Raw genomic sequence first — 21,971 nt, 5'->3', positions numbered from 1 at the left:
CAGGTAGTATGCCCAGTAAGGGCCTATGCTTCACTCTCTACACCACTCTGCCTGCCTCTGTCTGCCTGATCCTGCCTGGAGAAATGCAATCTGCCTTCATTGAATATGAATTATTCTGACAGCTAGACTTATTAATTATGCCTCAAGCAGCACATCTTCCCAGGCCACACAAAGCCTTCTTTTGAATGTTGCCAAGTGATTTGTGGTGTGATGGTTCTCTATATTAAAGATGTGCATGTTTAAGAAAGAGGGGGAGGGAGGATGTGGTGGTGGTGGTGTGTGTGTGTGTGTGTTTGTGTGTGTGTGTGTGTGTGTGTGTGTGTGTGTGTGTGTGTGTGTGTGTGTGTGTGTGTGTGTGTGTGTGTGTGTGTGTGTGTGTGTGTGTGTGTGTGTGTGTGTGTGTGTGTGTGTGTGTGTGTGTGTGTGTGTGTAACACCACAGAGCTGTACAGGCTGATTATGAACTCTACAAGTTCCCTGGGGATCTGAACAGATTCCGCTAGGACTTTTTACTGATTGTCTGTGAAGATTTGTTTATTTTGCATTTCTTACATTTGAAATCAGAAGCAATCACCCATAATTTGAAGAGACTTTTCTGCACTAGGATGTTTACGCATCCACCATATTTGCTGGAAAAGTGTTGGAAAGGGAAAAGGAAATATCGGAGCCAACACAGTACGGGGCGGCAGGGTAGCCTAGTGGTTAGAGCATGGACTAGTAACCGAAAGGTTGCAAGTTGAAACCCCCGAGCTGACAAGGTACAAATCTGTCGTTCTACCCCTGAACAGGCAGTTAACCCACTGTTCCTAGGCCGTCATTGAAAATAAGAATTTGTTCTTAACTGACTTGCCTAGTAAAATAAAGGTAAAATTTAAAATTAAGCATTTGGGGTCTGTGTGTCTTTAGAAATAGCAGCCATATTTGTCCTGTCCTCTTATTTTGTCACCCAACATCCCTGTTTCCTCTCAGTGTCACTGGCCTGCAGTAAGAGCTCCTTTCCCACGGTAAAACATTTTACTATTCGATCATTGGCCAGCGACTTACAAATCATATGTATTGATCAACGTAATCGTCAGGTCGAATGTAGGGTAAACAGTCAAATTATATGCACTTAGGCTTAATACCCCTCATTAAAGCAATTATGCGTGCAAACTAGGACTGTCTAACCTTAACATATTATGCGGCTGAGCCACAATATGTCTTTTAGGGTTTTCTATCCGTGTGATTCTGACCGTAAATCAGAGTTTTACTCCCTATTGACTGGTGCAGGTGGAAGGCTTGGGGCTGGTGTAATGGGACGCTGAGACAGAAACCCACATTGCCCTCTGGGTAAAACTACTCTATGACATAATGTGTCAGTGATTTTTATATTTTATATGGGTGTCAATACTGAATGTATTTACTAATGACAGTGAAGCGGGAGGTGTAGTGGGCGACCTGCTAATGAACACAGTGCATTTGGAAGAGTCAATCCACAGGTCAAGGACTGGAGGTAGAGAGAAAGAAAGAGAGGGGAGAGAGAGAGAGAGAGAGAGAGCAGAGAGAGAAGGGGGTAGAGAGGAGAGAGAGAGAGAGAGAGAGAGAAGGGGGGGTAGAGCGGGGAGAGAGAGAGAGAGAGAGAGAGAGAGAGAGAGAGAGAGAGAGAGAGAGAGAAGGGGGTAGAGAGGAGAGAGGAGAGAGGAGAGAGAGAGAAGGGGGTAGAGCAGGGAGAGGAGAGAGGAGAGAGAGAGAAGGGGGGGTAGAGCGGGGGGAGAGAGGAGAGAGAGAGAAGGGGGGTAGAGCGGGGAGAGAGAGGGGGGATGGAGAGAGAGGCGGGGCAGAGAGAGAGAGCAGAGATAGAGAGACGGGGGGTAGAGAGGAGAGAGGAGAGAGGAGAGAGAGAGAAGGGGGGGTAGAGAGGAGAGAGGAGTATAAATGTGCGTTCCCATCTGACACAGAGGAGCATTTCAACTCTCTGTGAATTTGCTGAGACACACACACATGGTAGTGTACATATTGGATATGTTATAAGCCTAGTATTTTTTGGGACTGAGGTACTGTAATTTGTGTGAAGTAAAAACAAATAATATAATTTTTTGTTTTAGCAATATTGAATTCCTCTATCATTGTTTTCAGTGATGTATCTGTCTTGATCTTGAACAAACTGCAGATGAATTGAAAAGAAGTCATTGCCAGCAAATTCACTTCAAGTTCAAGTTTGTTTATTTGTCTTTTACACATAATATACTGTACATGGAGTACACAGTGCAATGAAATGCTGACTTGCAGATACATTTCACATGCTTAGGCAGTGTTCTGTTGCTAATTTAAAGTAGCTTCTATGCAGCTCTGTGTTTGTGCAGTAACTGAGCTAAATATGAAAGTGATGACAGCCACTGGCTGCAGGTACTGTGTATGAACCCACACACCCCCCCACACAGGCCAGCACCGAGAACGCTCAGAGGATTAGGACTACTGTGCTACTGTGGTAAATTATATGCAAGTGACACTCTTATTAGAATTCCACAGGGATGTATTTTCTGGTTGGAACTAGATATTATAACACTACAATATTCTTAGATGAATTACATTTTGAAGTGCAAACTTTTGACCATTTCTACAACCTTTGCATAATATGTAGAGCTGGGATTTGTTTTTCATTTGAGAAGAATAGTGTGGACGATCTCAATCATATTCAATCTTAGGTGAAAAAACGACTATCTTTGATGAAAAGTTCAAGTTTAGCAATGACCTGATAGAGGAGGTATTCCATTCTGACTGCTCCCATTCAAAAGCATGCTGTATAATGAACTGGGTATATGCACACTTGTTAAAGAGTTTAAATGGATTGTGGAGCAAAACATTTGCTCAGAAAGTTTATTTTTAAATCTATTTCTCAGTCTGATGATTCAATCGTTTGTTTAATAACCATTTTCCGCCTCTCCCTTTTTATCCCGCATAACGATGAAAAATGCTCATGAAAAATGTATTGGGATATGATCTATCTGCATATGCTGAGAGAGAGAGAGAGAGAGAGAGAGAGAGAGAGAGAGAGAGAGAGAGAGAGAGAGAGAGAGAGAGAGAGAGAGAGAGAGAGAGAGAGAAAGAGAGAGAGAGAGAGAGAGAGAGAGAGAGAGAGAGAGAGAGAGAGAGAGAGAGAGAGAGAGAGAGAGAGAGAGAGAGAGAGAAAAAATTATCCTTTTGACAAATGTATTTCATCTCCTCCATGCATCTCAGTAAATGAGATTATCACAATCATACAGCCCTGCCTCCTTCTTCAACCACTGTCAAAGGGAATGACGGAGTGCATGAAGGAAATTAATATTTAAAGGAATGTAAGTGGTAACATTTAATGTTGAACATATACAACACAAGCCTTTTAAGCATAACTGTGTTGAGTAGGCCTCTGACTATTGTGAGGAATTTATGTCAATCATAAGAAAGAATGTAACTTTTTACTGTAATATGGGTTTCCTGCACCATATACTGCTGTACTTCATCCATCACTGTTATGATAATTCATACTATACTGTTAAGTAAAACCTTGCATGCAAGGCAGAATATTTATTCTAGAAAGAGAGAGCGCTTTCTCAGAATTCTTATGTCATCAAGCCTGCTCATTATCTAATGCTACATCCCATGTGATCTAGATACCATACAGCATTGGGTCATAATTGCTTTTATCAGTTTATTGTGTGAATGGAAGCCCTTTGATGTATTTAAGAGACCAACCTAATGAATCTGTGAATGCAGAAACAGGCATATCGGGGGACATCAACGAGAGCTCCAAGGGGGATCTGCAGTGCATAGAAACAATGCATTCTTTAGTGTTCCCGGAGATGGTGAACAAGTGAGGACTTAATTAAGCACAATTGCCCAAAGAGCAAGAGGGGAGAAAGGCATATGGAGTAATCAAGTGTAAACATCTATACAATGTTGAACTGAGAGACAGAGGGATGTATTGCCTGGGAGTTATGAGAGAGGGATGTATGGAGGAGGTACTGGGGGGATAGACGGGGGCTTATTTAGCAAATATGCAGAAGTGATTTTGACCCCATGGCGACCGCTCTTCTACCCCTGCTACCCCCCCTACACCCACCATTGTGTGTGTGTGTGTGTGTGTGTGTGTGTGTGTGTGTGTGTGTGTGTGTGTGTGTGTGTGTGTGTGTGTGTGTGTGTGTGTGTGTGTGTGTGTGTGTGTGTGTGTGTGTGTGTGTGTGTGTGTGTGTGTGTGTGTGTGTGTGTGTGTGTGTGTGTGTGTGTGTGTGTGTGTGTGTGTGTGTGTGTGCACAATAATGGCATATTCCTACCTTAGCCTCTTTGAATTCACAAAAAGGTGATTGTTTCCTCAATAGTTTGTGTTCATGTTGATTTTTAATTAATGATTTGCTGGTTTTGTTACTCACTCACTGGCTTTGTCTTCTTTCGAGGGCTAAAGTGGGGAGGGGTTACAGAGAAAGAGGGAGAGAGAGGGGGGGTGGAGGGGTGGCGTTGTTGGATCTGGTTACTGCTGGCTTTTCCCACAAAGTGATCAGAGCCTGAAAGTTGAGAGCATGTTCCCTTGCAGCGGGTTTACTCCTGTTTCCAGTTTAACCTCCTATTAAACTGTCCTTTGTGTACCCAGTCTGCTGGCATAGCCCCAGTTACATTCACATACCTGTCAGGTCACACAGGTTAAGGACTGGGGGGGGGCGACCAGGGCCAGCACTAAACCATCCCTCTCTTGTCCCTCTCTCTCAGTCGTTCCGGTCTCCTCGACACCATCGGCATCAAAGAGGAAAAGAGGAGAGGTATATACTACCACAGTTTGATGAGCAGTGGGGCAATAAATTCATTAATCATAATTTTATGCCTCATCAAACTCTTTACCCAGCCCCCTCCATGGGAGTTACACAAATTAGCCAGTGAAGAAGCAGTAATTTTAGTTCAGCTAGGTAAGTGCTTTTTGATTGCCTTCTTGAACAATGCTTCCCTTGACAAGCTAATAAATCAGATGTCTCTAAAAACCTCAAGTGAAGGCAGTGTAGCTAGTGTGAACCACGATGCCACCGATCTCAGCCCCCAAAACAAAAGGACACTGTGTGGGACGAGGACTTTGACTACAGCTGAAGCTCTGTCAGGGATTTGTTTTGGAATAATTTTTTCTATCTATTTCTCAGACAAAAGGGGCCAGGGCTACAAAGTGACTTGATAACTGAATAAAACACACATTATGTCTATGAAGGATGCAGGGCTGGTTTGGATTGGATCAGAATAGTGTCAAGATTGATTGGGATTATGGCCTAATATGATTGAGACCAGACTGTGCAAAATTCAGTTAGTGCATAATCTCATCACCGGTATTGGTTTATTTTAGCTTCAGCCAGATGCTAAGGCAGGGATGATGCTAACTGTAACCTCCTAGCTTCAGCCTGTGCCAGCTGTGCTGCCGGGTGATGCATAGCTACCAGACCAGGGTTCAAATAGTATTTGAAGTAATTTCACATACCTAAAATCCGGTTTGATTGCGCTTGCCTGTTACAATGGAACCAATTGAAAAATCTGAAAATTGCAAACCTTGCCTACCTGCCAATCCAGGCAGGCCAAAGCAAATGCTCAAAAGTTATTGAAATATTTCAAATAGTATTTGAAACCAGGTCTGGTACCTACTGCACTGTACATGTATTGGATTGTACACTCCATCCAGATGGCCATTTTATATGGGGCCAACAAATCATTCATTTGTCTGGAAACAGCACTGTTATTGAAAATGAGGTCAATCGATTTATTTGAGCCTTGGTATGTTGCTAGCCATGTTTGCTTGTTCCAGGTATTAGCGACTTTGACTGTGGCGTGGTTGGAGGTTTGGAGAGGGAGGGGAGAGAGGGAGTCTTTGGGGTGGGGGCTGTGAGTAGGGAGTGGGGACACAGGGGAGGGAGGGAGGGAGGGAGAGGGGAGTCCTTGGGGGGGGGCTGTGAGTAGGGAGAGGGCTCATAGGGAGGGAGGGAGGGAGGGAGGAGGGAGGGAGGGAGGGAGGGAGGGAGGGAGGGAGGGAGGGAGGGAGGGAGGGAGGGAGGGAGGGAGGGGGGAGTCCTTGGGGTGGGGGGCTGTGAGTAGGGAGAGGGGACACAGGGAGGGAGGGAGGGGGAGAGAGGGAGTCCTTGGGGTGGGGGCTGTGAGTAGGGAGAGGGGACACAGGGAGGGAGGGAGGGAGGGAGGGAGGGAGGGAGGGAGGGAGGGAGGGAGGGAGGGAGGGAGGGATGGAGGGAGGGAGGGAGGGAGGGAGTCCTTGGGGTAGGGGCTGTGAGTTGCGAGAGGGGACACAGGGAGGGAGGGGAGGGAGGGAGGGAGGGAGGGAGGGAGGGAGGGAGGGAGGGAGGGAGGGAGGGAGGGAGGGAGGGAGGGAGGGAGGGAGGGAGGGAGTCCTTGGGGTGGATGCTGTGAGTAGGGAGAGAGGACATAGGGAGGGAGCTGAGAGGAGGGTGGTCTTCATCTGTTTAAAGCCCTGCTCTGATGAGATTACCTATTGGGCCAGGCTGTAGACCACCCTGTTAATTAGGGAACCTCAGCCAACTCTCCCCTCGGCACACAGCCACCACTTGATTTTGGGGAGGCAACACAGCAGCACTGTTATGACGGCATCCATGTTTTGCATCCATAATCATCTGCTAATGTCTGAAGCACTCAGGTATCAAGCGAGCGCAACACGAGCAGACACAGACAGGATGGAATGAAACTCATTTCCTTTTCCTTTTTTGTTTGTTTTCGGCACCATTTGAATTTAATTTCATTCCCAGACTAATTTATCTGTTGAATGACAATATCCACTACCTGTTCCTGAAAGAGCAGGCAGGCTCAGATTGGTGCGCTCCATGTTCTGTCGTTTGAATGGACAGCTCCTGTGTTGCATCATCAACGGGCACTCTTCTTAATTGGATTGTAGAGCGTGGTGTCACACAAGGGGACCTGCGTCCCCGTCTCCTCACTGTGTTTCAGAGAGGAAGTCTGGTTCAGAGTTCTGACTGAGGACAGCTATGCTGTCGTGTCTCCTCTCCTCTTTCCTCCTCATTAGCGTTCTCTACACACACCATTGAACTGAACGCAGCTGAAAATAACTTGGCAAAAAGCATCACCAGTTTATCTCCATCTTGGGAACTGATCCAATTAAGTAAGTGGCCATTTGCATCCGTCAGGCTACACCAAACCCAGGGGCTGCATCCAAATTGACACCCTATTCACTAAAATAGTGCAATACTATTGACCAGAGCCCTATGGGCCCTGATCAAAATTAGTGCACTATACAGAGAATAGGGTGCAATTTTGGATGCAGGCATAAAATGGTTGACTTGGAGCACAACAAAAAGGGCAAGAAGGAAAGAGAGAGGAGTTATGTGCAAGGTGGTGGTGTGAGAGAGGAGGGTGAAGTCTCCCTGGTGTGTGTGTGTGCGTGTGTGCGTGCGTGCGTGCATGCGTGTGGGCATATGTGTATGTATGAGAGAGGAGAGAGGCATCAGAAGGAGCGGTCATTAGGACAGATATCTGTGAGGTAATGTGGACCAGATGTTGGACAGAAAGGGATCATTTAAAAAGGGCAAATGTAAATAAACAGTCAGGCAGCACGGTACCCTCCACCCCTCCTTCTCATCCCCTTTCCTGGACCCTCTGAAATCACTGAAAGAAAACACTTCATCAATCTTCATCAGAGCCATTAATAATGTAATAATATAGGGTCTTATCTGTATAAGAGCTGCTGTGTTGCTTTAAAGGTGTTTCCTCATGGTTTTATTAACCATTGTTAGACTTGTGATTAGGATTTCCTTTTGAAAAGGTGCTTGAAATAACTGATATATCCCCAAGTGTTTATTGTGTGTTTTTCAGACATAGCTCTGTTTTGTTCAATAAAATATAATTATCAGGTATCTTCCAAAATTATATTTGCCGATACAACTACTAGGTATGTAACCCTCCTCTGTTCCAAACCCTACTGCTATATCAAACCTGCACGAAATCTTCTGAAATACATTATGTGCTGTACATATATGCATGAATTGAAAGTGAGGTTGGGCTGAACCTGTTGGAAGGAAGGTAGCGAGCTAAAGGCCCATCCTGTGGCTGTGGTGTGTCACTAAAAGTAGCCAGCAGGATGACAAAGTTCAGTGGTTGATATATCCAGTCCTGTAACCACCGGGAGGGTCCTGGTTACACACTCATACAGGGAAGACCAGATGAGCCAAGATCTGTGTGTGCTGGCATCTCCTCTGCTCCTCCAGACTGTGCTGCTTTATTCACTGCTCTGTGATCAGTGCTTAGCTGAGGAGCTGGCCACAATACTTCCTCTCAACCTTTGTGTGTGTGTGTGTGTGTGTGTGTGTGTGTGTGTGTGTGTGTGTGTGTGTGTGTGTGTGTGTGTGTGTGTGTGTGTGTGTGTGTGTGTGTGTGTGTGTGTGTGTGTGTGTGTGTGTGTGTGTGTGTGTGTGTGTGTGTGTGTGCAGGTACCCAGTAGCCAGAGCCTATGCCACCTCCTCCAGGGCAGGGCAGGGGCCCCCAGCATGCACCACCAGTGAGCCCTTACAGGGCCACTGAACAGGGGCCCTCTCCAGTCACAGGGTCAGGAGCTCAGACCACATTGCTGTCAGAATAGACCACTCAATAGTCAGGAATTACGAGAGTCAAAGTGTTGTCAGTGGCTTGAGATGGTCTATGATGTTAGGGGGTATGAAGTGTGTTTTTGTAGAAAGAATTAAGTAATTTAAACATTTCTAAAAGTAATTACTGAATTAATTGTATAATGACAATAAAATAGATGATAGAAATGAATGATACAAAATAAATAAATACTACAGTTGCATATTATTTATATAGTAGGCCTAATTTCCTTTTGTATTTGTATGTTTTAAGTTTTAAATAAATAGTCGACAAATTATATTTATTAAAAAAAGGTCTAATTGGTTAAACCCCTTAGTTTATATATTCCCTACCAAATTATAACTTTAACAACTTGCTCCAACACATTGGAGTTGTCAGACCTACAGGATAGTGCAGGCTGTATAAAATATCGCAAAGGTGAAACAAAGGTCTTTAAAAATAAATTAGACGTCAAAAATTAGTTTTGCAGATTTTGCATTAAAATCTGCCTTGGCGTTAACAAGGTAATTCGTGTGATTTATGTGGTCTGAAGTTAACACCCCATAAATACCCAAATTCTTCATTTTGAAGTGAACCCCTTACCCTTCTTACATTCACCCAACATATTGTTGTGTAACCATGTGCATTATAATGATATGCTGATAGAACACGTATAAATCCAGATCATGCTTAAATCTCCTATAGAAGTAGCCTACCACCTCACAGTTCATCATTCTTCGTTAATGTTTTTTCTTCATAGAAGTGTTTTGTTTATGTATGGGGGGTTTACTTAAAACATCAGACAGCTGAAAAATACACGTGTAATCTCTCCCCCGAGAGCTCCATTGAAAATAGAAAAACAGTCAGTGAGGTTGAGGATAGAGTGGGGGTTAATAGTGGTAAATCACCCACCCCACTGCCACTTCATCTGGGTCGGTTTACGGTGCGCTCCGGCCTATAAAAAGTTCATCCAATATGAACGGTTTAGAAGTGGCAAATATATCTAAACATTCAACATCCTCTTCTGCTTGTTCTTTGCACTGAAGATATTCTAAGCCAACCGAAATGCCACACGTCAGATGAGCCCTGACACCGATTCGGTTTTTAGGGGTAAAATGTGGGTAATTTGTGAAAATGTTATCCCGAGCGGTCACGACTCCCATGCGCGCCAAAACAAAGCTAACGCCTCGCTCACGTCCTACACAGAAACAGCACGGCTGAATGTTGTGCGCCCATAATTAATGAAGAGGCTCGAGCTCTCGAGGATATGATGATTAAATAAGTAGAGGCGGTATTCCCAGAGATACCCTCTGAAACCTGAAAGACCATTCCACTTCAGCTTTGTTTGACAGCGTTTGGGGGCGATGAAGTCTGTTGGCGGGTGAGCTGATCAGACATTATTTTCTGAGAGACAAAATGCTTCGATATTGCTTTTTGGTAGCCTACACTCACAATAGCTCCATTCCCAACCGATATTTTGCTTTTCTGCAAAATGCCAGACAGACTCATTTTCGCTCTCCCCTATTTCTTATACCAATTAGGGAAAATGAAGTGACATATTGTTCACTTCAAGGAGTAGAAGAAGAAAACAAACGGTTGTGTTTTTGGCAACACTGTTTGGTTGTCACAGATGTAGTCACGAATAAAGTGGGCTGTGGGCAGGTCAAATAGAAGGGTGTCTCTTTACACTTGGAGCGGAATTTGACTCTAGTCTACTCTACTGCAGTCATGGCAGATGTGTTGGATCATGTATGCTTAGACACTTTTTTCCCATTTGGGTTAATGTTTAAGAACCATTCGGAATTTCTATATCAGCCCGGTTCTGGTTTTTGGTGACATGGTTTGGTGACATTGATTGCCACGCTGCGGCAATCAATCATGCATTTTGTAGTTGTGCAATATATTCCACCTTACAGGAAACCTGACAAAACCTTCCATTTACACTTGAAACTTTATATCACCATACAGGTAAAAACAATGATACAAAATCAAGGAAATGTTCCTTAATGCAATTTGTGTATGCTAATTATGTTCCTATGAGATTTGCAAGTACAGAAAATGTGTGACATTGCAATGCCTATTTTGAAGCCGATTGAAAGACTAAACTCCCAGTAGCCTTTAGGCCTAGGCTTATTTTTTCCATGAAGATCTCATTTCAAAATCATGAAAGTTAGTAGGCCTACAACTCGCCCCCCCTTAAAACGTTGCTTTACAGACCAATGATTTGCATATTTATCGTCAATGTGCAATATTACCCGAACTCGATTAGACTATCTTCTCTTGATATCACCGAAGTTTTCCTATCACCGAACACTGGGTGCATGATGGGTGGAGATGCTAATGAATGTTGAATGTGGCATATGTGCCTTGCTTGTTTGGGCCTATATGCATATACAAATACGTAAAATAAAATTATTCATTTACAAAAACACAGTTACCTAATTGTGATTATTCTATACACTATTTTCAGTCACAGTGTAACGTTTCCCAGTAGAATATGATGGTACAGATACTAAACATATGTATAAATGTCTTATTTTAGGGCTTATGTGGCGAACCTGCCTAGATGGCTATGCTTCAACGCTAAGGTGTGGGTGCATAGCAGGCATTTAGGGATTCATGTTTAAGATCGTTTGCATTTTTGTTGCAATAATTAATATTCTCACCCAGGTTGTATGCACCGAATTAATATACGTTTTTTTCATGTCTATTTCTGTACAAACGCAACATTATGTTTAGTGGATACGCCTAGCGATAGCCTACACTTGAAGTTACAATTCGTTTTGGAAAAAACGTTTTAAAATGTAATTTGTCCATACGTCTTATACATATACGAATATAATTATCCATAAAGTCATGTTTTATTTGTTTCCTTTATGCATTGACGAAAAGGGTTTTCGATTTTGAAAATCGATATGACCTAAGATATCAATTTTTCTGAACTGTAACAAATGTATGCAGATTTCGATCCTATTTTATTAGTCTAACAGTTCAATATTGTACTCCTCCAGACCTACAGATTTAAACTAATGTAGACGTAAATGCATTGATGAAATGTCAATATTTCCTCTATCCCGACAAAGCGAAAATATATATCGGTTATTCTTTTCCATCTTCAATTGGGTTCGTTATGCTTTCTTCCTCCTTCACACATGGGAACTGTTTCAACCTCACTTGGCATTCTCACATTGTATCCATGCATCGCTTCCCAACAATGAGCCAGCGAGCCGTTCAACTGGAAGAGAAACGGAGGGAGAAAGAAGTTGAACAAAGTTGCGCTAGATCATTGCAGAGTTCCCCTGTTCCATGCATTCAGGACTGACAATGGTTTCGGACAGATTCAGTGCTCGCACTCTCAGCAGCACGATCGCATTAAAACGCTAAAAAGCACTGTGAACTTTTTCAAACTAAGATTGTGGAAAGTATTTTTATGGATGAAATATATTCGTTTTATTGTCTTTAGCCGCAGTTGCTAATAATAATAGGCCTAATAATAATAATAATTTATTTCAGTAAATATATATAATGATAATAATGTGTATTGTTTTACATACTCAATATGTTGAATGAGTCTCCACAGAGGCCCTGTTTCTCTGTCCCTCTAGACGTGATTTGAATAATAAACTGCGTGGAGGAGAATTACTAAATAGCAGCACATCTCTGAAACAACAAAACAACAACTCCGTCTCAAAACGATATTTCACAAATGTGGTCAAATCGTTTGGGCTATTTCGACAGTGCAGAAGACAAACATGACAAGCATGTTTTATTACTCCGTGCCCATGGGCTATGCAATGTCCGTCTCAAGATCCAATTTAGCAGTATAAATTATCATTTTCCAAACATTTGCCTCATATTCCTCGAATCACAGAGAGCCGTGTAAAATTGCATTATCAGAATACTCGGGTATTTGTGTCACCGCTTTAAATGTTACACATAAACGATTCTAAACTATTCAGTATTTACCTAAGCTGAATATAGATGATTTACGTATCTGGAATTGTATATATTGGCCCTTTGAAAAATAATTTCTTACATTTTAAAAGCCTATTTAAAATAAAAACGATGTCCTCTTAGGGGACATTGCATCGAACACTTCCTGGAGGGATCAGCAAAGGAAAACATAATTATGCTATTTAGCCGGATGATGTGTTGCAATCACTGGGCCAGGCACCACATACTCTGGGAGATTAAAATAGAAGCCCCAGTCGCTCGCCCGTGTGACTCGGAATAGAGGACATTAGGGCTAAGGGAATTATATAAAGCCCAGGGGAGGCTTCAACTCGAGTGCGGAAAGTAAACTATAGAGATTAATGAAAGGCAGTAAACAAGAGCAAGCTGGCCCACTTCACTAGTTCATTATTACTGTTATTATTATTATTATTACTTGAGATTATTCTAAATTATTAAACGTAGGCCTATTTCAATCTTTTTCTAATAGAAATAATCAAGACAAATATTGAGTTGTTTAGAAATAGAAACAGGAATATATCTGAAATGTTGAGAGTAATTCCATGAAGCCATGAGCTAATTTACTCCCGTGTTGATCAACTGATTATAATGATACTAGAAACACTAAAGGTTCACTACTGATCATAAAACAAAACAAAATTGGCACCTGATAAAACAAATATTACTAGTAGTAATAATATAATTAATATTCGATAATAATGAGCAGATTTGTTTTCAAAACATTTCCCAATATCTGTGCCAAATCAAGACACCATTTGTCTCATCTAACAACTCAGCCTTAATCAAAATTTCAAAGATTAGGCCACATTAACATTTTTTTTCTCTCTCAAACATCCACCACGGTATTGTATTTCCGGAAAGGAAATGGTTTGTCCCATGTTAATACATTGTAATATTCAGGTTTTCCCACTTGGCAGTATTGTTATAGTAAACATGTAATAACTGTGTCCATTTCAAGTTGCTCTCTCTCTCTCTCTCTCTCTCTCTCTCTCTCTCTCTCTCTCTCTCTCTCTTTCTCTCTCTCTCTCTAGATTCTCTCTCTCTCTCTCTCTCTCTCTCTCTCTCTCTCTCTCTCTCTCTCTCTCTCTCTCTCTCTCTCTCTCTCTCTCTCTCTCTCTCTCTCTCTCTCTCTCTCTCTCTCTCTCTCTCTCTCTCTCTCTCTCTGGATTAAGAATGAGACCCCTGAAATTAGGAGCAAGTGTGACACCTACCTGCGGAAGTGGGAAGGAAGAGTTTGAGCCTTGAGGACAGTGAGAGGCTCGGTTATTGACAAAACCGATTAAACCCTGGAAACTATGTGGCCTTTGCTGTGTGCATGACATGCTAGTCTTGCTATCCTCCTCTCTAAACCTAACCAAGAGTGTTTCACATCCAACGCGTCATTAAGGAGGCTCCAGCATTAATGATATAACTGGCCAGTGTGCTCTGAAGCCATAAATGCATGGTTGCGTCCTTTTAACAGCTTTGCCACGCCTTGGAAATAGTAATGAGCTCTAAATGTGGCATAAAATCGAACTCATTACTGGAGTTCGCCACCTGATTGCTTTGCTTATAACACGTTGCGGTTGGAAAGTAATTGGGTTAAACGACTGGGCCTCCAGTTATGCCGTTGTTATCATATTCACCTTCATAAGTATCCTCCTACTGCACATGTAGAAAGGAATAGGAAACATAGAGCCAGCAATATACATATATTCAGTAAACTCTTGCCAACATCGTTGGCCAAACCCCACCAAAATGTAAATATGTGAGTAGACCTAAAAGGCTGTAGGCCTATCTGTTTTTCACTCGAGAATTTGTGAAATTTTGACATGTTGTATATAGTTGAAGTGCTCTTTTGTATCGAAAATGTAATTGATACACCTGTCACGGGGTAAAAGAACACAATCCCATCGATAAATACCTCTTTCATTTTCCATAATGTGTTTCTCTTTCAAGCCCTTCTGACACATTTGATAATAACAGTTGCCTCCCCCTCCCGCTCCCCCCAGAATAATCGCTGCACACGTGTATTTTTTTCTCATAATTTACTTCAAAGATAGTGTATTGTCCATTTTAAATACAAAAATGCTACATTAAATATACATATTAGTCTTTAATACAAATAGACTCAGGCGGCTGCAGCGATGAAGACCATTCTTGTTACATCATTAGGATTAACCATTCAGAAACTAAGATTTGAAGATAAGCATTTACTCAGAAAATAACTGTTCTCAGAATTTTCCTTTATAATTATTATTTTTCTTCTTTTTTGTAATGCAACCACAAATAATAAATAAAAGTCCGATGTATTTTTGAAAGGGATCAAGGTATTAAATGTTTGACATACCTTTCTTTAGTTCATAAGGGGAGTCTTTACAAAGATCTACCTGCGTTTGGCCTCTGCCTTTCTGGCTTTCTCTTACCAAAGCTTCTGCTCTATTTAACACAGTCTGGTTTAATCCATTGAAATGTGCCGTGGAGCCCGTGCCTGAGCCGTGATTGCTGTGACTGTGAAGATGTCCAAAGCTGCCATAGTTCGTGTAGCCCGGGTAAAAAGGGGACGTGTAGTAGATAGGCCTGGATAGGACTGTGCTGTTTGGGAGAGGGCACTGTGGGGAGGACCGTGATGGTGACGCTGCATTGGTGGTGATCACTGTGCTGTGACCCATCCCATGACCCTGCGGCCCGTCGCTGCTGCTCTTACACCTGTCTGAGGACGTTGCGATCTCAGCCAGGGACCAGAGTTTGGGTTTAGGGGCCGATGGGGAGGAGTGAATAACAGACGTCACGTTGCTGTTTACCGTGCCCGGCGCATGGCCCATTTCTGACGGCTTGTCTTGCGCAACGAGATCGGTTCCTCCCCGAGGCACGGCGGTTGGAGACGAGGTGGTGGGTTTAGCAGACTCGGGCAGTAACTCTGTCCGATCCCCCTGGTCTTTTAATTCCGAGTCGCTCAGAAGGGGATCCGTTTCTTTGCCATGATTCCCCTCTTTAAATCTGTCGCACACTATGTCCCCCGGGTTCAGCAATTTATGATCTGCAGTGAGAGAGAAACAAGAGTTAAGTTACTGTGAAGAAAAATGTATAACATTGACATAAGATACAGATAGACTACCAATATGTTATAGGCCCCTAATGCATGCACTCATGCGTTCATATTTGTGCATATGCTAATTACCATAATAATCGGCCTAGTTATCATAATAAGTAGGCTAATAAATAATAGGCCTACAAACAACTAGGCATACAGCTACTGAAAACCGTGATATTAATGATTGTGTTTTAATCGTAATAATTATCATTAGGCGATACACAGCCCAGTCCACCAGCTGCAGCCCGCCTTATTATGCAGTGAAAGATAAATCGAATGCTAAACACTTTACGTCACCAGCAATTTTCAGCACATGATAAGTCAAATGAGGGGAGTTCAAGGTGATTATTATTTAAAGCAATTGTCCCATTATAAATAATATACCGCCATTAACCAGCAATTCATTTTGCGCCCTGAGTGGAAACGACTGCGATAAAAAATGTATGATTTTTCTACAGACCTGACTCTGTGTCTGTCGAGTCTCCCTTGTCTGTCGGCTTGCTAGGCTCGTCGTCGTCATTCTTTTCCAGATCGATGTTCTCGTCTTCCTCCTCGTCCTCGCTCCGGTTTCGGGGAGTCCAGGTCATCTTGTTCTCCTTCTTTAGCCTCCTCCTGGCGTTTGCGAACCAGGTGGAAACTTGGGTGAGGGTCATTTTGGTGATGATGGCCAGCATGATCTTCTCCCCCTTGGTGGGGTAGGGGTTCTTACGGTGCTCGTTCAACCAGGCTTTGAGAGTGGCGGTGGCATCCCGGGTCGCGTTTTTTCGGTATGCCGGGTCACCGTAGGGGTATGACCCCAGGGGAGCAGCGTAGGGGTGATATCCTATAGACCCAGCCATTCCCGTCGTGTGGTCATAGGGAGAACTCTGAAAACAAAGCCGCCGAAAAGAAAATGCTTCTCAGATAATTGTCAACGACTCATAACAATTAAAACATTACAAAATAAGTTTCAAACAATAACAAGGCACCATAATAAACACATACAAACACAAATACACACACACACGCACACGCACACACACACACACACACACACACACCTCTGACGTTTAGGTTGGTTACAATAAATCAAGCATCAAATGCGTCACCAATTCACTTTTTACATTTTATACAGATGGACATAGTCTCAACTTTATTTTCTTTGTGGGTTTTTGTATTCAAGATGCGCCTGTCTTGCTGACTCTGTAGCCACTACAAAGTAATATCTATGCGTAGTGAAAGCAACCTCATTTACAAAGTAGATGAAGCATTAACATCACGGTAACAGGCCTACCATGTCTTCTCTTTTCATAATTTTACCAAGACAGGATTTTGCTATCATTATTTCCCACTATTCTTCAGCTGGCTTACATACCTCGTTTCATTTGATTATAACTGCGTGCAAAACTTACTTTCAGATTTAGAACATGTTAAATATTAGGATCTGTGTTCCCAAGTTAACGAACATTTGGTCAATGCCCATAAAAACAACTGAGTAGCCCTAAATAAACGACTTTGTAATTTCGCATAGACTAATAAAGACCTTATCCAACAAATAACTATAGAATATAATGTCTTCTACCGTGGTTTGGAGCTTGCTGTGTGTTATTGTATGCAAACTGATTCAACACAACGACCTATTTCATTGCTCATTATTTGCAAAAAAAAATGCATTTATCCAAAGAACAATAACATGCAATTAGCCTAATTAGTAATTTTGCATGTTCGTCTTTGAATCAAAATGGATGGGCCTATTTACAACTAACTTACCCAAATGTAAAAGAGTCATCAGCAAAATACAGACGCAGGCTAAACCAGAAATACATTTGCCTCATTTGTACAGTGCTAAAATTCTACACATAGGCCTACAGACAATACAATATAAGATTTTCCACATTTTTTTCCACTCGGCAATTTCGATTCTATGCTCTCTCACTCACCACGTATGAAGCGAATGTGGCGGCCGCTCCCGCCTCCGCACTGTACGGGAGATGGGAGTTGTACCCGGGCGAAGCGCTGGTGAACGCCGTAGTTCCGGCATAGGGAGCAAAAGCTGAGCCAGATGAGGATCTACCAAGTTCTTCGGTCCTGGGTCCCGATATAACGCTGGTGCTGTACGCCGGGCATGAATACAGCGCCAACGAAGCGGATGGCTGGTACAAATAGCCCTGAGGATACGCCATGGTGAAAGCCCCGAAAGTAAGCCACTTACTTGCGCACTTTTCCTCTTTATTTTCTCATGCACTGTCCGATTTCAGTCATAGGAGTCTCGTATCAACAGACCGCTGTCTGTTCCCCTCTAAATGATTGTGGTAAAAAGCTAAAATATAAACAAATACATAGACTTAGATATATATATATTTTTCGCTGATAGTCAGCTACAACTGACCGTTGTGTTTGCTTGCTACTCTCTATTTTTCCTATCTCTCTCTCTCTTGCTCACTCTGTCTCATGCCGTGTAGAAGAAGTTTTTTGCCTTCGGATGGGGGCTTTGCTTGGGAAAATGTCCTGCCAAGATGCTAAGTTGGAAATTGAGGATTCTGACGCCTACTACGTTCTTCACGCTCCTCCTATCGGGGTGTAGTCATCGAAAGAAAAGGCAAGCTTATGCTGGGTTAATACCACAGCCCGGCCTATCTCTCTCTCTCTCTCTCTCCATGTTTTCTTTTTTTCTCCACGCTTTCCCCCCTCCCTCTCTTTCTCTCACTAACAATCCCTCTCCCGCTATTTCTATTTTTTTCTCTCTAACAAGGCTCGGTGCTGTAGGACTCCAGTGCACCAGCCCCTGGATGGCGATATCATGCGAGCCAGTAGATCAACTCCAACTTTCTTCTTATTCTAAATACATGAAGCCGTCACTTTCACACTTGATCAATAACAAATGGGCTGTTGTCTGTCAGAAAGAGCTTTTCAGATACTGAGGGGAAAAAGCGCTCAATGTTCTGCACGCTGCTCTTCCCTTTTCCATGGTTTATGGTTTATTGTTTCTTTTGAGCGCAAAACGTGTATTTTTGAATAGATGCCTCGTAACAGCCTAACTGGTAACAGCCTAACTGACTGTCGGTGATCCTAAGTTAAAATCCGCAACGGAAGCTAAAAAGGGGCGACGGTTTTCGATTTAGATTTATTTTGTGCATATAGACATTCTTATGCCAGACGCATTTTGTGTTGTTAGGGTAAGACATTGCAGGAGCGTGCATAAATGATGGCGCGAATAATACACAATAGAATATAAATAGAACATTTATCCCAAACAATTTAGGTTTGGCTGTTTGTGTAAACGTTTTTTTTCTTAACCAGCAATTTGTAATATTAGCTGAAATCTAGGAAGCATTCCACTCAACTGTGGGATAAGCAACTCTTAACGTGTGACAGCTGTTAACTGAAGCGGCTGCTAAATAGTTTTCTCCATAGATCCAGGAATAAACCAGTCACATACACTCTCTCGCTCTCTCTCACCCCGAAAGTCATAAAAGCCCCAAGCGAGGGCAGATTAGTACCATATGAACTACAGCAAATCCGCTATGACCACTGGATGTAATCTCCTTTGATGCCACCAGATACGTTTCTCTGCAGAAATATGGAGAGTCACGATTTATTTAATATCTTGTGCTTATCGGCCATTATGGATATCCAGATTTTTCATTTCAGCACAATGTCTTTTTACGCACCTGTGCCATATATTAATAACTCCTGAATTATTTATTACATTATCATCAATATAATGACAGGCCAATATTAATAGGCCTAATTATAATACAAATATTTATACTCTGATAATAAATGACCTATTCATAATTAGTTAGGCTATACTATTATAATAGTATTGATATTATAATAATATTGCACGATTTATTTTTAAACTTGCAAAAGTTTTATATTTAGAAAATACATTTTAGACTCATATTTTAACCACAATAAAGGTGTAATAATGCATATCCGGATTATTTTTATTTATTTAATGCAGACATTCACAGGCCTTATAGTCACAGTGCTGATTGTTTCTGGCTTTATAGTTCAAATCCCTGATAAACCGAAAGGGATCGCTGTAGGCGCTGCTAAAAAGTGTGTGCATAGTGTCACGTGTTCCTACGCTTTGAAACCCTCTGGAGAGCAGCAGAGAGTGATGACGCTGTACAGTGAGCCAATGCAGAGTTGGGGAAAGGCAAGAAAGATACATACATGAAGTAAGAATAATGATGATGACAACGGTACTAGAATAGCTACTTTTACAACCACCGGCAGTGCTATGATAGCCAAACTAATTATTGTTACCCCAACAGTTTTTCTTCCTCATGTTCTTGCAGCAACATCTATGACAACACAGGTATATACGGTTCAGGATACTAATGTTGATATTGTTTATACTAGACTACTACATCTATTTTTGCAGAAAAAGTAGAGGTCTAGAAATAATGATATCCTACTCTACTGATGATGGGCATAATACTATCAGGCATACTAATAATAATTATATTATATTATTATTATATATTAGTACTACTATTATTGATCATAAGTTGCCATTAATAAACTGAAAACAAAGTCAAAATATTTCATTTAATGGTAGGCCTATGTCAATGTATTTCCCTTTTGAGCAGGGCTACAATAGATATTTGTGACTCGGGTGCCATAAAGGTATTTGCTACTGTTGCTTATAATTTTTTTTTTTAAATATAGACTACAATGAACTATTAGCCTATAATTGATTTCGTATAATATACAAATGAATCAATAATAATCTAAGTAAACACCTATCCCAAGTGTAATTGTACTTTTCCCATTGAAGTTGTCATGAGTGCCCGCAAAGGTTTAAGCCACATTCATTGCATTATTGACCAATTATATTTACTGTTCTTCAATGAGGGACGTAATGAATGGCCAATGCTCAGTCACTCATCTCTGAATAGCATACCGGTTACCAGGGATACCGAGAGAGGAGAGAGGTATTTTGAATGACGTCAATATGCATTGATACTCTATTATCGACAATAATGACTTTCAGGCACCATACGCGCATGATAAGACGTCTATTCTGAAGTAGGACGAGGAGGTGTGTGTATGTGTGTGTTTGTGTGTGAGAGATCACAAGGAGCGGGAAAAAATACTTATAGCTCGTGCTGAGGAAAAGGTAGGAAACGGATCATTTTCCTTTACAGAAATATACCCCAGCTGAAGTTGAGTGCACTCGCGCTTTTTTAATCGGTTATAATATTATAATAGAGCATAATCTAATACATTGGATAAAATAGTTTTCAAGTATAGGCTACTGTCTGCGTGTTATAAATATGTCATACCACTTTGAAGCTGTGTATTTACCTATTATATATGTATTTCAAATCAAGTGTATATTCTACTTACATTTACATATATGAAACGTCATAGTTGTCAAAACATACGTTTGATAAGATATAGAAAAAACGGACAATAAATGGACATATCCTATGACAGGCTCCAACATAAGCTTTACGCACACTCTGCTGGACATCATTGACTGGAAGCTATTCCAAGTGTCTTACACTTGCTAGACTTTTGTATACATGTGAAAAAGCAGTACAATTCAGACAGCTTCTATAGGACTAGTCCACACTGGTCGAGAAACCAGTAAGAGCAGAAGAGAGAGCCCAGCGGTGGAGCAAACCAAACATGCATATGAAGGATGAAGCATCACAGTGAACATGCCTGAGGGAGCAGGCGTAATCTAATTTGGATTTAGAGACTATTATTAGAAAGCATTAACTATTGTACTAGACTAATTGCCTCTCGCGTTCATAGAGATGATGGTTAAGTTTAATTAAGTTGGTTAACGTCATGCGCTTGACAGATTCATTCGTTGCACAAGGTCAGGTGTGCTGTGCTCTCTAGAAAGCAGTGGTTAGTTGGTATCTACAGGAGGGAAACCCGCTTCAAGTATTCATAAGAATTTAGAAGCCCTTCTAAATCTGTGTCCTAAACCGATTAGTTGACACCAACTTTTCTTTGTTGTATTAGCTGTGGGCTTTTGCCACTTGGAAGCCAATTGAAATTCAAAACAGTTTCACTCGCAATGCTTTGGGGAGATCTGCTGCAAATAATGGATGCTATTTATTTTTGACCTTGCTTTTTTTAATGAAATGATTAAACATACGTGCACTGCGTCCCTCGACTGAACAACTGCACTGAATTTGCGGATCCTATTGCTGACAATAGCAATTACTTTGTTGGTGGCGCAACATTATTGTGGCTATAAAACCTACTAGCTAGTTGTACAAGTATTAGTGATTGAATCATCACTACCGTGGGGATATTTCATGTAATATTATTCTACATTTGCATGATTTTGTTATTATCCAAGTTACCAATATGAAAATATTAAAAACCGAGAT

At 41.7% G+C, this 21,971-nt stretch overlaps 1 protein-coding gene across 2 annotated transcripts in view; it reads right to left on the bottom strand.

Annotated features, from left to right (window-relative positions):
* Positions 1–18,202, bottom strand: part of irx5a (iroquois homeobox 5a) — a 53,588-nt gene extending 35,386 nt beyond the window's left edge. The window contains exons 1-3 of one of the 2 annotated variants that reach the window (XM_035762914.2): positions 17,547–18,196; positions 16,088–16,493; positions 14,562–15,573 (exon numbers count right to left, since the gene is read on the bottom strand). In XM_035762914.2, the coding sequence (XP_035618807.1) occupies positions 14,867–15,573; positions 16,088–16,493; positions 17,547–17,789 (1,356 nt within the window). In that variant the 5' untranslated portion in view covers positions 17,790–18,196 and the 3' untranslated portion in view covers positions 14,562–14,866. Of the gene's footprint in view, positions 1–14,561; positions 15,574–16,087; positions 16,494–17,546 lie in introns of those variants that run through there. The other variant, XM_052484881.1, reaches the window with a different exon arrangement.
* Between the last annotated feature and the right edge of the window lie 3,769 nt (positions 18,203–21,971).

The sequence above is a fragment of the Oncorhynchus keta genome, chromosome 2 (assembly GCF_023373465.1).
Source record: "Oncorhynchus keta strain PuntledgeMale-10-30-2019 chromosome 2, Oket_V2, whole genome shotgun sequence".
NCBI classification, from domain to species: domain Eukaryota; kingdom Metazoa; phylum Chordata; class Actinopteri; order Salmoniformes; family Salmonidae; genus Oncorhynchus; species Oncorhynchus keta.
The sequence above is the reverse complement of the archived record's forward strand: the minus strand, read 5'-3'. Positions and strand labels throughout refer to the sequence as shown.